The 23,509-nt window shown below is 34.0% G+C and overlaps 1 protein-coding gene across 4 annotated transcripts in view; it reads left to right on the top strand.

Annotated features, from left to right (window-relative positions):
• Positions 1-23,509, top strand: part of WDR17 (WD repeat domain 17) — a 98,154-nt gene that overhangs the window by 37,322 nt on the left and 37,323 nt on the right. For 2 of the 4 annotated variants that reach the window (XM_040965877.1, XM_040965878.1), the window contains exons 1-8: positions 2,068-2,133; positions 9,642-9,770; positions 13,168-13,351; positions 14,993-15,223; positions 16,307-16,558; positions 19,386-19,508; positions 21,886-22,070; positions 23,239-23,407. In XM_040965877.1, the coding sequence (XP_040821811.1) occupies positions 2,068-2,133; positions 9,642-9,770; positions 13,168-13,351; positions 14,993-15,223; positions 16,307-16,558; positions 19,386-19,508; positions 21,886-22,070; positions 23,239-23,407 (1,339 nt within the window). Of the gene's footprint in view, positions 1-2,067; positions 2,134-9,641; positions 9,771-13,167; positions 13,352-14,992; positions 15,224-16,306; positions 16,559-19,385; positions 19,509-21,885; positions 22,071-23,238; positions 23,408-23,509 lie in introns of those variants that run through there. The other 2 variants (XM_040965880.1, XM_040965879.1) reach the window with 2 other exon arrangements.

Genomic DNA, 23,509 nt, shown 5'->3' on the forward strand with positions numbered 1-23,509 from the left:
CACAAGCAGGGAGTTGGAAGGGAAGTGGAGCAGCTAGACAGAAACCGGCACTCATATGGCAGCCCAGTGGTTGCAAGGTGAGAATTTCAGCCAGTAAGCTATCATGCTGGGCCCTAGTTCTTCAAGTTTTAATGCAAATAATTAGAACTACTATTTAAAGTGGTGAGGCATAACAAACCGAAAACTACCCCATAGGTGAATGGACTCACACAACAGGTACTAATGTATTTTCCTTATTGTGAAAAGACTCAACTGTTTTTCAGTGATTTATTGTTATATCTAACAATCCAGATTTATTTAAGTATCCCTTGTATATTTAGGTAAGTAAACTTTTGCCATTATGTTTTCTTGCCACATAAATAAGAAAATATATATTTCAAGGCATAAACTCATGGAAGTATAGGACAACATATGTATGGGAATTGCAGTGAGAACAGGGTCCTGATACATAAATCATTTTATTGATCTTACAAGATATGATGACATGACAAGTTTCAGTGAGTGCAATGACTTTAGGGGTGGAGCTAACCGTCTTTAGAAAAGACCTTCTCAAGGCAGTTTGATAACCCTTAGTAATCAAATGTAGTGGGATTTGGAAACTGTTAATGAAAGCATCATAGGGGGCTTGATGCTTTCCTCAGGGAATATCTACAGTGTAAAGAGAGTCATTGCGATTGATGATCAGTGCCAGAGAAAGGATGTTTGGTGGTGGTAGAAAGAGAAACTTCACTTGAGAGGTGAAAGCTGAGGAATTCAGATTGACAATGTAATTTGAAATAGAGTTTAAGATCTTGGCATGAGTAGAAATAGTTCAGTGACAAGGTAGAATGGTGGGATCAGGGACAGATAAAGATGAATCACAGGGTAAAACAATACAAAACAAAACATATGCTGATATAAACCAAGAGCCAGCTGTAGTTAGGATAAGAATAGGCGTGAACGCCTAAGGGCCAACATCAGAATATAAACAACTGTAAACAGGCTTCAAGCAGATAGAATGGAAGTACTCCTAGAGGATAAAGCTTCAAAATAAAGATAAGGCTGTGTGCACTGTTACTGTGATACTTACATTTTGTACAGGGTTAGCTTTCTATGCCAAGATAACAGCTCTCTTACCTTATAGCTATGAATGATGAAACAACCAAATGAATAAAAGTTGTGTCTCCCTCTGCTTTCCTTTCTTCCTTCCTTCCCTCTTTTTCTCTCTCTCAGCTCCCTCCCTCTTTCACTCTTTCATTTTTGCCTTTTTCCTTCTCTAATGTCTACTGTAACATAAAGGTTTAATGAGTTTGATCTGGAAAACATCATGTGAGACAGTACAGATGATATTTTTATATCCAAATATTATTCAGTGTAGCAAAACATCATATAAACCATGATTTGTAAATAATTTCTGTCACAAGTGAGTAAAGCTAAAAATGAAGTTAATCTAATTTTGACTCTGTTGTACATATTGCACTATAATAAGTGATGTAATCTCTTCAAACTTTCGAAGGCAGTTGTGATTAGCAATACTTATAAAAATGTTTCAGTTCTTAAACACTGAACTGAAAGAAAATACAAATATGGGAGTGGCATTTTTCATTGTACACCTTTACCCTAGAAGCCTTTATTGTCTCTATTTATGTCCAAGCCCTGACGTTGGAATTTATCTTCTGCTTTTTGTTTTTTCTGGATTTAGAATTATTTGCTTATTTTTTTTAAAAAAAAGTAAATCTGAGATTTTTCTTTAGCATGTAAAACTGAAAGCTGCATAAGACTTGTTACAGTATTGTCTGGTACCGTATGACAGCAAAGTTAGTATCTCATTTTTGTTATTTTAATATGGCCTTATAAATTCCAATATAGCATTAAGTAAAGATGTACTATTATTGGTAGGTTGTTAAGATTCTGTCAACTGAAATGTTTGTGCATTTCGAGCTCCACTTCTGAACCTCATTTCAGAAGGTAGCTTTTGGTAAAGCCTGTTTGGTTGAAACACGTGGTTGAAACACGTTGTTGTCACTTTAGGCGCTGTTTGTTCTGACGCTGAGTTTCCGATTGCCCTGATTAAAGTAGAAACATCCTATGGCTTGGATGACTTACATTTCAAATTGGTTTGAGCAAGATGATTGGTATGAAGGACTACAAAGAGTAAGATATATTTACCTTGTCATTATGACTTTCTGTGATTATTTTTCTGTTTCACTTTTCATATGGCTGTGTTTTTGTGTTATTCATATTATGGACTGTTTTTAATTTAAAGCACAGGTTAAGATAAAATTTGTGAGGATAGTTATATGGAAAGACAGCTTTTTGTTCTGAATTCAGAAAATTTCTTAATATTTTCAGATTGTCTTTTGATTTTAAATACAAAATCACATAATATATCTGAGATTAGTGTTAAAATAACAATAATTTTTAAAAAGACATTTTACAAAAAAGTATTTAATGAAATAGAAGATAAGTGTAGAATAATAGCATGTATTACAACAATTAGTATAATAATATGTATTATAATAATTTGGATAAAGTAGTGCAAAAATTCTGAAGAGAGCTGTGTTGCCTCCAGTTTATTTTTTAGGCAATTATTTTTCAGAAGGAATTGCATTGTTGCCATGGCAACATCCTGTAGTACTTTGAAAAAGTAGTCTGACCTATTACTATGATAGTAGAAAAAGGCTATTTAAACATTCACAGTGTCAGGATGGATTTAGTTTAGAACAATGATTATGTTGTTGATTTGCACCTTTTTAAGAGTGGATTTTATAATTCAAATGAGGATAATTTGTGGATTTTAATTACTGAACAGAAGAGCCAGAATACCTTTATGTGATTTGGTCACATCCTCTCCATTGTTGTCCAAGACCTGTGCTGCCAAAGATGTTCAGCACTTTGTCTACCTTCCCACATCTTCAGACTCCCATTCTGGTCACTAATCAATCAGATATTTTTTCAGAATTTCAGTATTTTTGATTATTTTCACCAGCAGAAAGCCTCCAGGTTTTTTTTTTTTTTAAGATCTTTTGTTAGAGCTGTGGAAACCATTAAACATCTCTGGGGCCAGTAAATGTCTAACTGAAGAATAAGATTTCTATTGTCTAACCCTAACATTCTTCAGAAACGAGATTATGAATTACTGATTAGCCTCTCATCCTGAATCCCTACTTTATTACAAATGATGGGAATACTTTACTTTATAAGTTTAGTAGTAGCAGTTCAAGCCCCACTGAATACACACACACACACACACACACACACACACACACAAGCATCCTTTCTGTCATGTAAATGTATTTTGATGGTTCATTCCTAATGTTTTGAAACACAAGACTTATTTATTTATTTATTTATTTATTTTTTGCTTCCTCTTGGATTCCTAGATAGGGGAATAGGATGAAAATCTAGTTCAAGGGGTTAGGTAGACTGATTTTAAGAAAGACAGTTTTTACTGAAATATGTGTTCCTTTAAAGTGACTGGAACATGGCATGATGAAGATTATATGAGTATTTTATCACACTATAAGCCTGTTAGTTTATTAATGAATTCCTGATTATGAGTCAAATTTAGTAAACAGGTTTTTATAAATACAGAAATAACTTGACCCTAAAATAACTTCTTTTCTTTGTGAGTTTAAGATCCTCTGTCTTATTTGGTTCTCATATAGACATTGGTGAGAAAAATAGATTCAACTATGTGTATATGTAGGTACACACACACACACACACATGTAATGTAATCAGCATTCACCATGACAAAATATTCAGGAGTCACATTAGTAAATATTTTCTAGAGAAGATAAGTTGGAGTTTTTAGCCAAACATAATAAATTAGAAATGGAGTATGTGGGGGCCAGCATGATGGATCATTTGACTAATTATCTGCTTGCCAGCATCAGCATCCATATAAGTTTCGGTTCATGTCCCGGCTGCTTTGGATCAGGTCAGCTCTGACCATTGTGGCTACCTGAGGAGTAAACCAGTGCATGCAAGAGCTTTCTGTCTGTCTGTCTTTCCTTCTTTGTGTAAACCTTCTTTTCCAGTAAAAGTAAACAAATCTCTCTCAAAAGAAAATAAAAAGAAGAAATGGAGTATGTGATGAAATGCAATCTTTAGGAAACTAAGCTGAAATTTATATTTTAAAATCTTGATATTGGTGGAATGTGTATGTATTTATGCAAACAAATATATATTACCTTGATTTAAACTTACTTTAAAATATTTTATATTATTATAATTATATTATTTATATCTTAAATTTTATTATGCTTATTTCATAATAATCTTGCATATTCAAGTGAGCTTGAGTATGCAAAACCAATATTGATATATTATTTGTTTTTAATGTTTAAACTTTATTCACTTAATGAATGAAATATCTTTTTGCTACATATTTGCTATTGAACCTGAGAAGAAACAGAATAATTAAGATATGTGTGTAGATTCTGTGATTAGCAGTTAAAACAACAGAGTTGAAGATAAAATACAGAAAATGCATCCTTGCAAAGGCAATACTTGCCTGGTTCCTGAAGGAATATGAAGAGGTGCAAAGCTCAGATCTTTTTCCTGAGTTTATCATCTATATTATCAGTGAGCTGCAGTGTTTCATATTTCATTTGTAAAGTGTGCAAATCATTTCTGGATCAAAAATTACTCTATTTTCTAAGATAACAGATGTTCGCAGAAGATGTGAAAATACTTATATGACTTGCAAAATGACATATATTCTAAAGTTAAAATAATGAAACATCTATATTTACCTGTCACAATCAGATATATTTATTTACCTATAAATGTGACACATTTTGTAAAATCTATATTGAAAACTGAAGTGTATGTTTTGAAATGGGCCTTCAGTGGCATGTTTTCCGTTTTCAGCAATGCAAGTCACTAGCTTCAGTAACTGCTAACTAAGATAACAAAATCTTGTGGGCATCCCATAAGATTTCATCTCCTTGGCAATACTCAACATCATTTATTAAAGGCTACATACATAAGTATTATACATATTTCATGATGCTTTTAAAAGAGCTGTCTAGAAGTCTAAAACATTAGCAGGTACTTCATATTTCAATATATATTTCAATATATTTTTTATATATTTCATATTTCAATATATTTCTAAAATCCTGATTGATTTGGTTGACTGTACTGGGTGTGAAATATCCACAACAATGCTGTTTCCTAGATGTCTTCACTTCCACTTTCCTTCTTGTAATCTGGGTGGTTCAGGGCAATGTCACTGTAGATTATACTTCAAACATTCATTTCCTCTGGAAATAAAAAAAAATGTGTGCTAACCAAACCACTGTTGACTTGCTAGTGGTGATATGTGTAATCCACCACTTTGCTGAAGTTGTAGCTACAACTACAACAAAATCAACATGTACATGATCAGTTTCTTCCAGATGCTGCTCTGGACAGGGCAAGCATCTAAGACTAGCTCTCAGCCAAACAGTGAGGGCTAAACATTTGGTGTGGGAGGCTGGTTGCCTCCTTTCTGTAGCTAATCTCTGCAGAACTCACTGCAGGCATTCACCTCCCACCTCCTACCATCCTTGTTCCTTTTATTAGGAGGAAAACAATCTGATGCCCGTGTTCCTTTCTTGGTGTGAGAGATGCCAAGAAGCTTCCAGCTCTGAGACCTTTTGCATGAGTTCAGTAATGTCTATGAAAGGCATAGTAACTCTTAGATTGGGGAAAATATTTAACACTTGAAAGGCTTCTTTTAAAACTATTAATAATTTTTTAAAAAAAAATTTCTTAATACAGTTCCATAGACTCAGGGATTTCTCCTTCCCTCTTCCCTCTTCCTCATTCCCCCTCCCATTGCTGCTTTCCCCTATATAACAATAGTGTATTCATTCAACAACAGTCACAAGTCCACCATTTTGCTATTGAAGTGTATCTGACATTGTAGGTATAGACAATGGTAGAAAGTCCAGCATCCCATCGTTAAAATACATTCAACAGTTTTATTGGTAGTCTATCTTTAATTCAGGAGTAGAGGTGCATATGCAATGTATCTTTACTTCTCAGTATGCTAGTCTGAGTATGCTAGTATACAGCTCTTCTAGATGAATGTATGTACATACACATTTGCCTATTTAGCTTCTGATCTTGTATTTTGCAGGAAGGTTGCCTTATATTAGAGAGAACATATGATATTTGCCATAGTTCAAATTTTTAAATGCAATGATGTTTACACAGTTAATAATGTTATATTTTATTCATAATCAGATTTTAAAGTAAATTATTCATTATTGTCCTGTTTGTTATTTTAAATATGTGTGTGTCTGTTATTTTAAATATGTGTGTATACATATGAATATATATACTCATCTTATCTATTTGAAAGGGGGAGTGAAAGATATTTTCTCTGCTGGTGGTTGACTCCCTAAACGCCTGAAATAGCAAGGGCTGACCAGGATTTAGGAGCTCTTTTGGAGTTTCCCATGTTGAGGGCTAAAATTCATGTGAAAATACAAGAGACCCTGAATAACTAAAACAAAGTTAAATGGTAAAAACAAAATGAAGGCATCGCCATACCAGACTTTAATACTACAGGGCAATTATAATCAGAACAGCCTGGTACTGGCACAAAAAAACAGACATGCAGACCAGTGGAACAGTACAGACATCCCAGAAACTGACAAACACATCTACAGCCAACTAATTTTTTACAGGTGAACTGAAATCAATCCAGGGAGAAAGGACAGTTTTTTTTTTTTTTTTAAATAATGGTACTGGGAAAATTAGATGTACATGTGCAAAAGTATGCCCTACTATATGCCTTATACAAAACTCAACTCTAAATGGCTCAAGGGTGTAAATCTATGACCTGATACCATCAACAGTGTTAGAGGAAAATATTGGGGACACTTTCCAAGACATAGGCATAGGCGAAGTCTTATTGGAGAAGACCTCGGAAGCACAGGCAATTAAAGCACAGCTAAACAGGTGGAATTACATCAAGCTAAGAAGCCATCCAAGTGACAGGACACTCAACAGAATGGGAGAGAATACTTAGAGATTGTGCAACTGATAACAGGATTAAAATCTGGGAGCTACAAGGAGCTCAAGAAACTCAACAGCAAAACAGTATGGTAAGACAATAGGCAAAGAACATGAATGGGCTCTTTCAAAGGATGAAATTTAAAAGGCTAGTGGACATGAAAAATGCTCAGGATCACCAGCCATCGGGGAAATGCAAAATAAACAAAAAGCATAATAAAGTTTCGCTTCACCCCAGTTAGAATAGCTATCATACAGAAATCAGAAAACAGTAAGTGTTGGTGAAAATGTGGGAAGAAGGAAGTCCATTCCACTGTTGGTGAAATGCAAACTAGTGCAAGCATTATGGAAGACAGTATGGAGGTTCCTCAGATATCTCTTAAACAAGTTTACCATCTGACCCAGCTCTCCCATTCCTGGGAATTTATCTGAATGAAATGAAATCAGCATACGAAAGAATTATCTGCAACTTCATGTTTATAGTAGCTTAATTCACAATAGCTAAGATATAAAATCAAGTCAGGTGCCCATCAACTAATCACTGGATAAAGATAATGCAGTATAGATACATTGCAGTACTACTCAGCCATACAAAATTTAAAAATCTTGTATTTTATGCCTAAATGGATAGAGCTGGAAATCATTGTGCTGGTAAAATGAGCATTCCCAAATGACAAATATCATATTCACCTATACACCTAATTTAATACACCTGTACAAAAATATAATCTATATGTGTGAGATTGACATCCTAGGAATTTGTAACTATTATAAACTGCTGAGAAATAGTAGGTTTTTTTTTTCTTTTTTCTGTTTGTTATGGATTGATATCGTTACTTAAAGGATCATGAGGCCTGTAGTTACAAAGTGAAATGAATGTTTGCCATTGTAAAAATTAGAAGGAAAAAAAATTAGAAAGGAGGAGCAGGGTGGTAAATGTAGGTAGGAGGGAAGGTTGCAGCAGGAAGCATCTGTATTCTATAGTATGAACTGTGTTCATTTTATATAAATTTTAAAAGTCCTTTTTATAAAGCAAATAAACATGGAAAATAATGACTGACCCTTAAACAGCACCATATACATGAATTAAAATATGTAAGTATAACAAAACATAAATATAAATTCCCAAACTATGACACTATTGAAAGAAAACATAGGCCAAAAAATTCAATACATCGGAATTGTTGGCCTTGAGTCCAAAAGCACAGTCACAGGCAAATTGTGGATTTCACTGAAGTAGAGAAAAGCACCTCAAAAGTCAGTTTCAACTAAAATAATAGGTGAAATTTTCATAGATCATAAAATTCAAAAGAAAATAATACCATAACTGTGTTGAAATCTCCAGAAATTCAGCAAAACAAAAACAAAACAAAACAAACAAAAAAAAACAAATGACTTTTGCTATTTAAAATGGATAAGGCCTGAACAAACATTTCTTCAAAGTCAAATGAAAAAGAAATTAGTAATGATTTTTCCCTTGGGAAGTCACATTTATAGAGAACACAAGAGATAGAATAATGTAGAATTGCTCGAATTGGGAAGAATCTTGCATAAATTCTGGTTGAGAAGTTCTATTTTAGTGATAAGAAACTACAATGTAATGTTCAGAACCTGATACCAGCTATACCCTACGCTTGATACAAACCTATCTCATTTCAATTCCTTAGGTTTAGCTCTGGATAGGTTTTGTACCCCTGGTGTCATTCACTCCTGTATTCTTTGTGTTGCCACATAAACCATATTAATTCAAATATAAACTAAAGTGATGTACAGTTTCCCTCTGTTCCCTTTTAACATTGAACATCATTATTAACCCAGGCTTTTTTTTTTTAAGATTTATTTATTTTTATTGGGAAGTCAGATTTACAGAAAGAAGGAGAGACAGAAAGAAAGATCTTCTGTTCAATGGTTCAGTCCCCAAGCAGCTTCAATGGATGATGCCGAGATAATCCAAAACCAGGAACCAGGAGCTTCTGGGTCTACCATGTGGGTGCAGGAACCCAAGCCCTGGGCCAATCTCTACTTGTTTCCCAGGCCACGAGTAGGCAGCAGGAAGGAAAGTCAAGCAGTCAGGATTAGAACCAGCACCCATGTAGGACTGTGGCTCATGAAAGGCAAGGACTTCAAGCCACTAGGCCACCGTGCCAGCCCTAACCCAGGCTTTATACCTCACATAGTTTCTGTGAGGATAAAGACTGCAGAAGACATGTTCCTTTTATGTCCATTATGTCCTTTTATGTCTTTAATCTGGGTTTGCTGCTATAAATAAAATGCCGGTATTTTTTAATTCTTACATTTTTATACAAAAATATGAAATATTTGAAAATATGAAATAGCCTTTTCTGTTTGTACCAGATCTATTATGTATGGATGTGTGCTTTCCCAACACTGTTTATGTGCTTCCAAACTCTTGGCTAAGTGTCACGAATCATGCATTATTTCACAGTCTCTTCCATTTTCTGGTTTAAGTTGCATTTCTTGATCTCTGTAGAATTTGGAAATTTCAGTTTGTATTCTTTGAAAAATGTGAATGTTCTTCAAGACATAGAACTCAGGAATAGGAGATAAAGATGTAAACTAGTGCAGAAGAAATGTATCAGATAATAGAAATGGAAATGACTGACTTATTTTCACATTTATTTTTCAAGGCGAACATGTCACAGGTAAGGCAAGTTGGATTGCTGGCTGCTGGATGTCAGCCTTGGAACAAAGATGTGTGTGCTGCCAATGGAGACAGATTTGCATACTGTGCTACCCTGGCAATCTATATCTATCAGGTAAACTAAGACTGATTCTTTTTAAATTCGAATAGAAAAATTAAAATTTATTTAATACAGTCCCCTTTAAGTGAAAAAACATAATGCTAAAATTTCATTGAATGTATATTTTCTACTTTTGTTATTATATTGTTTTGGCTCTATAAGTTGAACCTTTAGAAGATAGTTATATTGTATTATTACATTATCAGTGTATTTTATATGAGAAAATTGTGTGGGTAATCTGTTATACATCCTAATATTGAAACTTTTGGAGGTATGCTTTTAAGACAAAACCTTTGTAATGACCAAAACTGCTTTTTTTTAAAAAAAAAAGATTTATTCATTTTTATTGAAAAGTCAGATTTACAGAAATGAGATAAAGAAAAAGATCTTCCTGCTGGAGCACTCCCCAAGTGGCCACAACAGTTGGAGCTGAGCCAATTCAAAGCCAGGAGCCTGGGGCTTCTTCCAGGTCTGCTGTACAGGTGCAGGGTCCTAAGGGTCTGGGCCATCTTCTACTGCTTTCTCAGGCCACAGGCAGGGAGCTGCATGGGAAGCGGAGCAGCCGGAAGTGAAACAGTGCCCATATGGAATCCCAGTAGTTGCCAAGATGAAGATTGAGCCATTAGGCTATCATGTCAGGCCCAACACTGCTGTTTAACATATCCTACCTCCATGCAGTGATCGCTTGTCATTTCCTTATTTATAGAATCAATGACCTTCTGAATTTCTCTGTATAGATATTCCATAAGCATCTTCAGTATGAGTCCATGTTTCCTCCTTAAACTGAGTCAATATCTCGGTGTGACCAGCTAATCTTTCATCTAAACCAGAAATGTGATTCATCTTTGACTTGCTTTTGTCACACCCTGCAGTCTTGGTGACCAAGAGCAAGTGGTTCTAGTATTTTGTATCTTCTTTACATCTATCTCATTGAACTAATACTCTCACTACATGTACTTTGGGCCTTTTTATTTATACTAACTACTAGCAATTATGCATAATACAAATTAAAATTTTAATTTTGATTGTTTTTCATCCTATTACAGTATTAACATCTGAACATCACTTTGCAGCTTTCAAGATCTTTTGGGATTCCTTCATTGTTTCTCTTTTCGTTGATTGTTTATTATTTTATTTATCAATTGTTATATTGTTTCTCATACCGCACTAATTGCATTTCTCAGGAACACCTCACATTCTTTCATATGCTGCCTTGGCATACACTAAGTTATCAGTTTGCCTACATTGTGTGTCTGAGGAACATTTTCTCCTTCTTTCAGATCTCAGCTTATGCATAAACTCCTTTGCATGTTCTGTTTTTGCCCCTTTCTTGTTAGTGATTTCATATACTAGACTGTCTATCTACATGTTCCCATTGACTGAAAATGAATCTTCCCCATCTTTGAATTGTAAATGTTTTAGTGCTCTCTGAAATTGGTAAGCATTCATTAACTGTCTTAAATGAACGAGACGGCTGTATCTTGAAACATGAACCCATTTCAGTTAGCAGTGTAATTCTTTTACTCTCCAGTGTAATTCTTTTCATTATGATGCATTAATTAATTTTTTTTATGATGCGGTTAGTGGAAAACTTAAGAAATTCTTGCACTGACTCCTAAACAGTAAATTGCATAATATACAGTGAAGCATTTATGCAATCTATTAATGAAGGCTCGAGGTATCTACAATCAAGTTGTGGTTGAATTTAGTTCCTTCATTGACATATAGCAATAAGACTTGTAAATGCCTACTTTTTCTTGTAGCTTCTCAATTCCAAATTCTTTCTACAATACCTCTACCCTTCTCCTTAATCCCCCCCCCTCTTTTTTTTGTTCTAAAGAAGACAAACGTATCAGGCAAGACAAACTAGTCTTCTCAAAAAGATAAGCGTAGTAAGAAACTGAGTGAATGAAAGCAGAAACTGAGGGGTGGGGTGAGGAGGAGAAAGTAGGCAAAAGAGAAAAAAAGCAGAAACTATTAATTGTATATGCATCAAAATATTGCTATGGCATTTTATGAGAAAAGGTTTAGGAAAATTTAGCTACAATTATTAATGTTAAAAAGCCTCTGTAGAACATCTGCATGTCACTAAAGCCTAAAAGTCTTTTTATTTAGAAATTACTGTAAGTAAATCACTGGTAGTAGCTTATTATTATATTAAAGTAGCCAAACAATAGAGTAATTTTATGGTCCATATCAATCTTAACAATATGATCTCATAATTCTGAATTACAAATATAAAAAATGAACCCTGTACGGTGGCCTAGCGGCTAAAGTCCTCACCTTGAACGCCCGAATCCTATATGGGTGCTGGTTCAGCAGCCCTGCTTCCCATCCAGCTCCCTGCTTGTGGCCTGGGAAAGCAGTCAAGGATGGCCCAAAGCCTTGGGACCCTGCACCCGCATGGGAGACCCGGAAGAGCTCCAGGTTCCTGCCTTTGGATCAGCACAGCTCCAGCTGTTGCTGTCACTTGGGGAGTGAGTCAGCAGACAGAAGATCTTCCTCTCTGTCTCTCCTTTGCTCCACATACACCTGACTTTTCAATAAACAAATAAACAAAACAACGAATCTTGAAAAAAAACATAAAGAAATGTACTACAGTATTGACATGTACAAATAGTTACATGTTCTACAGTACACTGTATTCAAATGGATAATTTTAACAATATAGTCATGGCAAGATCACTGATATTCAAAATAGATGTCGTAGGTTTATTGTATTTGTGGATTTTAAAATTTTCAATAGTACTAACAGTTTCCTAAATATTGAAAGAGAAAGACCAATTCTAATGAAATAACATATATATAATTTAAGGGGTGTTAAAATGATAGATTTTAATTTGTTAAGTAATGGAGGCATGTTTACAAATGAAGTAGAAAAAATAAGGTTATTTATTTTATTCATTAGCATATAAAAATGTACTGTATTGCCCAGTCTAAAAGCCAATAGCAGAAGATTCCATGGTAACATTTCCTGGGAAGCTTTTAGCAACTTAATATTGTTCCACTGAGTACTGGTTAATTAAACCTAATTTTTTTGTCCTTAAGTAGGTGAAAAGAAAAATCACATAAAAACACTTCAAAACAAGGTTATTTTCCCTCCATGAGTATATATAGTAATAGCAAATATAATAGAGCTCTGATTTATTATGCATGTATAAAAGGAAAACATTTGTTGCTAATATTAGTATTTTACTTCATTTTTCCCATATTTTATTCAAACAGTTTCTTTCAGCTAATTAAATACTCTTGAATGTTAACCAAGACTTGAAATATGTTGATAACTTTCTTACCAGTCGACTGATTTTGGTGTATTTTTTGTAGCCTTTGGTTTGTATTATGTGATTATTAATGAATATTCTGTTTTCTAAAGAGGATCATTAACATGTTTTATTTATATATTTTGTTTTAGTTGGATCACCGTTACAATGAATTCAAGCTTCACGCAATTATGTCTGAACATAAAAAAACAATCACCGCAATCTCTTGGTGTCCTCATAATCCTGACCTGTTTGCAAGTGGCAGTACCGACAATTTAGTGATCATTTGGAATGTTGCAGAACAAAAGGTCATTGCTAAACTCAACAATACAAAAGGTAAACTTAAAACCGGGGTTTATTTTGTTAAATACTTTCAATAGTGCTACTGGCATCATTAGCTGGAAATTCACACTAGTGTTTGCAAACTTTCTAATGGTTACTGTGTCAGAAAGACATTTCATATCGTGTTCTGTGGATGCACCAAATTAAAATAAGATTTCATGAAAGAATCATACCTAGAAAATATCAACAAAGAACAAAGCCAATAGAGTAAATTATCAAGAAAGAAGTAAAAAAGTCATGAATGTTGAATATAATATGAACATTTATCCAAAATAAAAACACAAATAATGATTAGAAAAAAATGTCAAGTTGGAAAGTCCTAGCTCACACAGTCTTTTAATTTGAATAATATTGGCAAACTCTTATTTTGTAGTGGCAAGTGCTCTTTATTCTCTTTCCATTTTTTAAACAGGTTTTTTTTAACTGGCTTAATGTAGTTTAAAGACATGTTGATATTACCTCATGATGATGATCAAGTGGAGCAATCATTTTTCTTTCCTAAATTCACATAATTTACTCCACTTTTTGAGTACCTAGCATTGTGCAATTATTGAATATGATTTTGGGCTACTGTTGAAATTTTTTCTCTATATTCAGTTTAACCTCTGAAATTGAAGCTTATGTTTAAGAGAAAACTGAGGCATGACAATCTTACTAGCTACTTTGTTCATTTTCTGCATAATATTATTCTAAACTTATAGCAATAATTTTAAAAATTTGTAGGCAGTTGATCCTGAATGTTTTTCAATGAAATGATTTTTAAAATTTTTAGATACATTCAGCTTGCTTGGTGTTTTAATTTTTGTTTTATTTTCAAGCACAAAAAATTGTAAAATATCAATAAACAATATAGAGTACAAAAGCTGTAATGTATACAGTGAAATTCACATGTCAAAATTTGATTATTGTTTATAGCCCTTGTCTGTATCCTGAGGAATAGTGGTCTTTCTGCTTGCTAACTGTTGAATTCCTTATTTAGTGAAGTATTAAACTTGAAACTGTGTCATCAGAAAAATAGGAAGAAGGAGGGTGGGAAATATTCGTTCTTAAAACTGTATATATGAAATACGTGAAATCTATTCTCTTTATACTAATTAATTTGGAAAAGTGGAGGAAGACACTTCAAAAAACATTTGCCAAATGAAGTTAGTTTTATCTAGAAAAATATAAAATTCAATTCCAAATTGCTGCATCCTATTTTAAATTTTCACCCACAAGGACTTAGTGAATAAAGTTTTCTTCAATAACTGAGCGAAATATTTTTAAAAGTCAACCTCAGTGATCTTTTGTTAACATAGTGAACATCTAAGTTGCATGATAAAAATCAATGTGATATGCAGTTTCCTAACATGAATAATTCAATATATATATTATTTTTTGCTATGTGAAGCATATGTTTGTATTAGTAATATCTGAACCTAACTCTGTACTTTTCCTTTTATCATGGAAGTTCCTTACATATATTCCCTGAAGTCTTTGGGATTACTTTATAAGTCCAGTTCTCAAGTAAGAAATTAATGTATTTCCTAAATAATGGACATGTTCATTTTACTTTGCTTGGTAAATGCACATGTGAATACTAATGAGTGGTAGAGAATTATACTTTATCTCTCTATGGTATCTAATTTGTTCCAGGGATACCTGCTTCTCTTAGCTGGTGCTGGAATGCAGATGATGCTGTGGCATTTATTTCCCACAGAGGCCCATTGTTCATTTGGACGATATCAGGACCAGATAGTGGAGTCACTGTACATAAGGAAGCCCATAGCTTCTTGTCTGATATCTGTATATTCAGGTGGCATACGCAGAAAAAGGGCAAAGTTGTGTTTGGTCATATTGATGGAAGTCTATCAATTTTTCAACCAGGTAAGGATGTAATTCTTAAAGTCTCTGCCAAGTGTAATGACATTTTGTGTAATATTCTTGCAAATATTACATATGTGTGCTCATATAAAATATTGATTTAAAAGAACTTTTATTATGAGCACTGTAATGTATTCACTGCAGGTATTGAGACACTGTATTATCTGTCTACCACAGAAAAAAAATCTAGATATTATATGCTTATTTGGGCATGGAAAGGTTAGGAAGGAATAAAGACCTGCTTGTATTTATATATCCTGGGATATGTCAGAATAATGCAATATAACATATTATATTTTATAATAATTGAATGTTCTGGGCTACATGGCTTCCAAAAGAGGCTGTCCTCCTAACATAGCCTTGTAGCTGTTTAAGTCATTTGTGAATCTGCCTCCATGGTATAAAATGTTATTTTTCTGAAGCCAATTACGTGTGAGTTACTAGGGCTGCTGTTTAAAAAGTTGCCATAAACTAGGTGACTTGGACAAACAGAAACTTATTGTCTTACAAAGACCAGATCTCTGCCTGGGCTCCTAGATTTAATTTTTGTAATAACATACTTTCAATATTTTTATAATCACAAGCTTAGCCCTGTGAGGTATGTATTGTCATCCATTACAAAAATAAGAAACTGAGGCACACAGATGCCAAGTAGCTTAACCAAGAGTGCAAAATACAAAGCTAGGCTATGAGTCTACATGTCTAGTGCTGAAATCTCTGCTTTAATCACTGTGTGCTGCTTTTCATTTCACTGCACATTTCCCCTGTCCTGTGTTACTGAAACTCAGTGGCGTTTGGAACTGTTGACAACCACCTTTTATCTATGTGGTTTTTCTTACACTTTTTCAGTAATTGGAAAACCATTCAGGAAGTTAAAAATTGCAAAAGTAAAATAGTTGTATCTAACTTTAATCATTTTGATAAATTTTCTGCATCCACATTGCAGTTATGTCTTTTGTACCAAGAAGTCAGAATTGCATTCTTAGTGTTCTCAAAGATCAGTGTTATACAAAAGTAATTTTAGTAGGACACAATTACTGATCTTAATTGTGAATTTTTTGAGATAATTTTCTTTATGTTTTAAAGGAAATAAAAATCAGAAGCATGTTCTGAGACCTGAATCTCTTGAAGGAACAGATGAAGAGGATCCAGTTACAGCCCTGGAATGGGACCCACTGTCTGTTGATTATCTCCTGGTGGCTAACTTACATTATGGAATTCGTCTAGTAGATTCCGAATCACTTTATTGCATAACAACATTTAATTTCCCCAGCGCAGCAGCTTCTGTTCAATGCTTAGCGTGGGTTCCCAGTGCTCCTGGGATGTTTGTAACAGGAGGTAAGTGTGTTGTCATTCTCCCAAGTTTGAAATATATGTACATTCATTAATTGAGTCAAGGAAATTGAAGTAATTTGTACTAAACTTATTCATGTATCTGAGCTATTATTTATTTTGTTAAGTACACAGTATTAACAAATGTAAGTATTCTGCAATTCTAAGATGTCTGTGTTTGTGAATGTTCACGGGTTTCAGGTATTACAGGTTGTCAGTGAAGGTACTGACCAGAAAACAAAAAAGTACCTGTGTGGGAACTCTGTTAACCTCACCAATGGAGTGATATCCTTTACTACCTGGGCCGACTTGGACTTTCTCAAACAGTGGAAAATTAGTACAGTGTGTTAAAGGATGCATACATTTCCTGCTAGTTGATGGTTTCCTAAAATGAGCAAGGCAGCGAAGCTAAATAATGATGGGATATGAAAAGTTGAGATAATTTAGGAATAGTAATTAGAAATTATATCACTGTCTTACTGTTAATTTCAGAGAGAATGTTCTAGAGACACAAAATACTTTGGGCTACTGGATAAATAATTCCTGTATTTGCTAACATATATATATTAAATACAGGAATTATAATATATATATATTATATATATAACTTTATTCTATGAGAATATTTAGAGAAATGTTTTACTTCTTTATGTCTTAAACTATTCATGGTGTAGATAAATTTTTAATTTACATATTTTAATTGCCTTAAATTTTACATTATATAATCAGCAGCCATGAACATTTTAGTATATTATTATTATTATTGAGCTATACTTCACATGTAGTAACATTAACCATTTTAAAGAGTATAGTTCAGTGGTTTCTACTATATTCATAAACTGGTACAATCATCATAACTATGTAAATCCAGAAGAATTCCTCTTCCCTAACAAACTCCATACGCGGTAGCAGTCACTCTTCGTTACTCCTTTCCCACATACCCTGTTGCACATATGTACATTTGGAAATCATTAATCTACTTTCTGTCTCTGTGAATTTTCTTTTTCTAGACATTCTGTGTAAGTGAAATCATTCAACATGTGACCTTTTATGGCTTCTTTCCCAGGGAGGAAGGTTTTTTAAGGCTCCTACATGTTACAGCATGTATCAGTACTTCCTTCCTTTATATTTTGTATGTATCTGTTAAGTACATAGACTGGATTTAATCACTTCATCTCTTGATATACCTTTTTGCTGCTTCTATATTCATACAACCATCATTTATGAACATTATGTACAGGACTGTACAACTTTTAACATACAATAATTGTACATCTACATGAGGTACAGTATGATAATTCAATATGTATGTACAATGTTTAATGGTCAAATTAGGGTAATTACAATTTCCATCTATGCAACATTCATCATTTCTGGGAATAGGGAGTCTTCAAATGACTCTCTTTCATTCCTTTATAAAATATATAATAAATTGTTATAACCCCGTTGCTGTGGTATTTGCCTTTTTGTATCTAGCTCTTTGCATCTCACATAATGTCTTTCAATTCAGTCCATGCTGCCAGAAGCAAATGGCAGGCATTTGTAGTTTTTTTTTTAATGGCTGCATAATACTTGTACATATACCATGTATTATTTATTCCTTCACCTGGCAGTGGATACCTCAGTTGATTCCACATCCAAGTTGTTGTGAATAGGGTGTAAGAATGTTGGCATGGGGGTTTCTCCTATAAAAGAGTTATATACTGTAGTGTTCATAATTACAACTACATATCTAAGAGTGAATGATAAATAAAGAGGAATCTAAGGGCATGGCCCTGGGTCAGCATGTGCTACAGATGACATCCTAGTGGCAGTACATGTAAGATAAGAAGCCAGAGCCAGGGAAAGTTTAGTTTTTTACAACAACCTGCTTGGACCAGCTGTGGTCCCACGAGGACTACCTTCACTCCTTTTACATTTCATTCACAGCACACTGCAGTGCTATCCCAGAAATATTTTAATGGTATAGTAGGCTGTTTATTCTTTGACTTGGTCTTTGTTTATTAGAGAAAAGTATGTGCAGCACCTCTAGTCAGCCATCCCATTAGAACTTGGAAGTTATGCAGAATTTTTTTTTTTTTTTTTTGTGGGGAGATATGGTTATCACTCTTTTGGTTAGATACCTAGAAGCAGAATCACAGGGTCACCGAAGTCTGTGTTGTTTCCAGACTTTTGGGCAAGTGACTGTTGCTGTGACATTTTTTGAAAGGAGGGAGACTTTCTAATTGGCCTTTGTGTATTTGTCCCTGTTTGCATGAAAGTGTGCAGGGAAGCAGTTTACAACGTTTCCGAAGAGGGAAGATTATGTAATGTTATAAGTTGACAGATTTCTGTCCTTAGCTTGTTCCTAGAACACATCTGTGTTAATGATGTGCGTTTTTTGCAGTCACATTGTTGTAATCTGTATCAGGAAGCTACCAAGGCAGGTAATCATTAACCATATAAATAGATTTGGAAAAGAAAACAAAGAGTAAAAATAGACAAAACTATAAAATTTATAAACTATAAATCATATTTCAACTGCTTCTTTTAATATGTAGTGTTATCACTTTTCAAATTTTAATTTTATTTTCTGTAATGTTGACATAGTTGAGAGGGACTTGTGGCCATGTGGGCCATCAGTTAGGGTGCGGAGGGTGGATGTTTGGAGGAAGGTATGTGGGACAAATATTTCAAATCTTTATTTTGTTCTTCTTCTGTATCCACTGGGAGCTTTAAAGATGTCACTAAAGAATGTTAAAAGTCTTACAAGTTTGAAGTATTGTTATTTTTATATCTAGATATTTTGATTTCTGAATGAAAGTTTTAGCATATATTTTTCTGATTTGAACAGATTCTCAAGTGGGAGTCCTACGCATTTGGAATGTTTCAAGAACAACACCTATTGAAAATTTTAAATTAAAGAAAACAGGATTTCACTGTTTACACGTGCTTAATTCTCCTCCACAAAAAAAGTGTAGGTAAAATTATCAGCAAATGTTAATGTTTTATATTTTCTATCAAATGAAATTAATGACACTAATATAGACATTTCAAATACCATATGCTAATAAAAGCAATTTTTAAAGATTTATTTATTTTTATTGGAAAGGCGGATATACAGAGAGGAAGAGAGACAGAGGAAGATCTTCAGTCCATGAATCACTCTCCTAGTGACTGCAATGGCCGGCGCTGAGCCAGTCCGAAGCCAGGAGCCAGGAGTTCTTCCAGGTCTCCCACACAGGCACAGGCCCCCAAGGCTTTGGGCCGTCCTCGACTGCCTTCCCAGGCCACAAGCAGGGAGCTGGATGGGAAGTGGAGCTGCCAGGATTAGAGCCGGCAACCATATGGGAAATCGGCACATGCAAGGCGAGGACTTTAGCCACTACACTATCATACCAGGCCCAATAAAAGCAATTTTTAAAAATAGTATTTGACGTTAAATTTTCTAAAGGAATCATGAAAACCATACAATGTCTTATATTACTAAATAAAAAAATATTTAAAGCCACTTTACCTTTATAAAAATCTACGAGGTGAGATTATTCAGATCTTATCAAATTATGGATATAAAGAAGATTAAGCAAGAATTTTGGTGAAAATAAATCAGAAAGACCAGTGGTGATGGGATTATATAAAGTTGGTCGAAACCAACAAATCAAGAGAATTTATATTTTAAATGTAATTCATATATTATCCATATCATTTATAACTAAGATATTATAATCAGAATATTTAAATTGTAACATTTAATAATTATTTTATACATTCAGTAGTTGTCAGTGGATTATAATTCACTTTATAAGTATCCTATATATTCTTCATTTGTTTTTGTATATTTTCTGATTATTACTCATTGTTTCTAGAATTAAGAAAAATAAAATACCACTAAGCTTTAGAAAAGAAGTGGAGGGCCTAGTGTGGCAGCCTAGTGGCAAAAGACCTCACTTTGAACATGCTGGGATCCCATATGGTCGATGGTTCTAATCCCAGTGGCCATGCTTCCCATCCACCTCCCTGCTTGTGGCCTGGGTAAGCAGGCGAGGACAGCCCAAAGCGTTGGGACCCTGCACCTGCGTGGGAGACCCGGAAGAGCCCCTGGCTTCGGATCGGCTCAGTGCCAGTTGTTGAGGCCACTTGGGGAGTGAATCAGCAGACAGAAGATTTTCCTCTCTCTCCCCTCTCTCTATATATCTGATTTTGCAATAAAAATAAAGAAACCTTCTGTAAGTGGAATATCCTTGGAGGTTTAGAATTATTCATAAATTTAAAAAAAATAAATTGACTATGAGATTTTTATCATTCCCATTTTGTTTGAATTATTAAAAATATATAGTAGAGAATTTAGCGGTTGAAACTCAGGCTAGTTGATTCCACCTCACTGGCATCTGTCTTGAAAATATGTTAAGAGTAATTGCTATGAAAGCTATTTTAGTGAGTAATGGCAAGTAGCAGAAAATCTCTGCATTTTAACCTTCAGCCTTTCCAACCTGAATTTTCCTGTGAAATTCTGGTGGCTCAAGTACTTGGGACATGCCACCCAAAACGGACACCCAGATGTAGTTCTTGGCTCCTGGCTTTCGCCTGGCCCAGCACCGGCCATTGCAGCTGTTTGGGAAATGAACCAGTATATGGAAGATCTCTCTCTCTCTCGCTCGCTCTCGCTTTCTCTCTTTCTCTGTCAGTTTCTCTCTTTCTCTGTAATTCAGCCCTTCAAATAAATAAACAAATCTTGAACAAACAGTGTACAAAAATAACTAAACAAAAGAACATTGCTATAACTGAAAGTAGGAGAGTTGGAAGTCTGTAACATTAAAAAAAATGTAGAATAAAAGATGAAAAGTGGGATTCAGATGTGTGTCACTACTGTGCTTATTAACTTGGATAATGAGTTCAAGTGGATTATACCTTGATCTGGAACTTAATGGGAAACAATTACTTGCTTTTGAAAAAAAACAAAGAAATCTTATTCATATATGTGTTTAGGGAGCAATGAGTTATGATTATTTAGAAGGAAGATTGTAATTCAAAAAGAATCATACTATGCATTATTTTTGAGAAGATTAAAGACATTGAGAACAAATTGTAATTCCTCCCACAATTATTTTCATTATCTACCTACCCTTTTCTCTATCTACCCTACTATGTACTTCTTCAAAACAGTACCCAATTTTGTGCTTGTATTTTCATGTGTTTTGGTATTACCATAAAGAATTCATTTTGGCAGAAAGTGTGATTATCACATAAGGTTTTATTGATGCACATTTTGGATTTTAAAAAGAATTAAACCTCATGATTTCATTCTGGTAGAAATCTGCTAATACAAATGTTTGGTTTTTTTCCTTCTTTTTTAGTTTCTCTCCAGTCTCCAACCAAAAATCATTATACATCATCAACCAGTGAAGCAGTTCCGTCACCAACTTTGACACAGAATCAAGCATTTTCCCTTCCTCCTGGTCATGCAGTTTGCTGTTTCATGGATGGCGGAGTTGGACTTTATGATATGGGCGCCAGGAAGTGGGATTTTCTCAGGGACTTGGTATGACTGTGGTCATTCCTTCAGTTACACATGCCTATGTTGTGTAAACTCATGTATGATGTTTAATTTTATCTCTGTGTTAGTACTGTTAAAATTATTTTTGTAAGGAATGTTTTTGTAAGGTCTTTGTCTTAGTTTCAAGATTCTAGGAAATATATCTTTTAAATTTCAAGCATCAAACTTAAAAATTTTTGTTTGAAACAATCTGGTAAACTTTACCTAGACTCCACATTAATAGTTCTTTTAAATCAAATTCATGAAAAGGAATGAAGGAAATAAAGGAATACTTTTAAACAGTTGTACTAGTGCAAGTCATGCAATTTGAATATGGTAGATTTTCTATCAAGTATACAGGTTCACATTGATATATTTTACTTAAAACCATGATAAATTTATGATTCTAATATTGAAAAGAAGTAACTTAATTATAAATTTGCATTGCTATTCTTTAAAAATGTCTTCCAGTAAAAAGCAATCCCCTTTTTCCTTAGACTTTCTTATATCATACCACAACCCTCACATTTGAAATTGTTGAAAACAGTACCATAAGAAACATCTAACTGTGATTTCCTGTGTATGTATAAAGCACATCCAAAGTTTCAAACTATATCAGAGCAAAAGCTCTTACTGAAACACATCGGCTTCTGTAGATATTCTGTACAAAATATAGGCTGAATATCAATTTAAAAATCCAAGATCCACAGTGCTATGAAATATGGCACTTTTTAAACACTGACATGATGTCAACAATGGAAAATTCCATATCTGACTTCATGTGACTGTTTGCAGTATAATGCAGGTGTACTAAAATATTGTATAGATTTGCTTTGATGCAGTGCATGTAAAGTATGTACAAAACATGAATGAATTGCATATTTAGATTTGGTCATTTATCCAAGATATATCATCATGCATGAATGATACATGAATATGGCTAACTAAAAAAGATTTAAATTCAAAACAGTTGAAATCTGGAGCACTTCTGGTTCTAAACATATGAAATACTCACCTTGTTATACAACCTAGAGCACAGACAACATTCAGTCACGGTGACGACTTAATATTTGAAATGCTGCAGTACGTCTATCAGCCTGATCAAACATTATGGTTTATTTAATACAAAATACATTTTTCTCAATAGTTGTGACATTTAAAAATATGTTTCCAGGGACATGTGGAGACTATCTTTGACTGCAAATTCAAACCTGATGATCCAAATATTCTAGCAACAGCTTCATTTGATGGCACTATAAAAGTCTGGGATATAAACACGTTAACAGCAGTGTATACTTCCCCGGGAAATGAAGGAGTTATTTATTCAATTTCATGGGCTCCAGGTAAGAAATATTTTATTGAACTTGTTTATTAGTTTACCTTTCTAAATTTTATTTGCATTTGTATATTTTTACTTTCTTTGTCTTTGAAGATGTAACAGTAGA

Source organism: Ochotona curzoniae, unplaced genomic scaffold (genome assembly GCF_017591425.1).
Source record: "Ochotona curzoniae isolate NIBS_2020 unplaced genomic scaffold, NIBS_Ocur_1.0 scaffold_4505, whole genome shotgun sequence".
Taxonomy (NCBI): Eukaryota; Metazoa; Chordata; class Mammalia; order Lagomorpha; family Ochotonidae; genus Ochotona; species Ochotona curzoniae.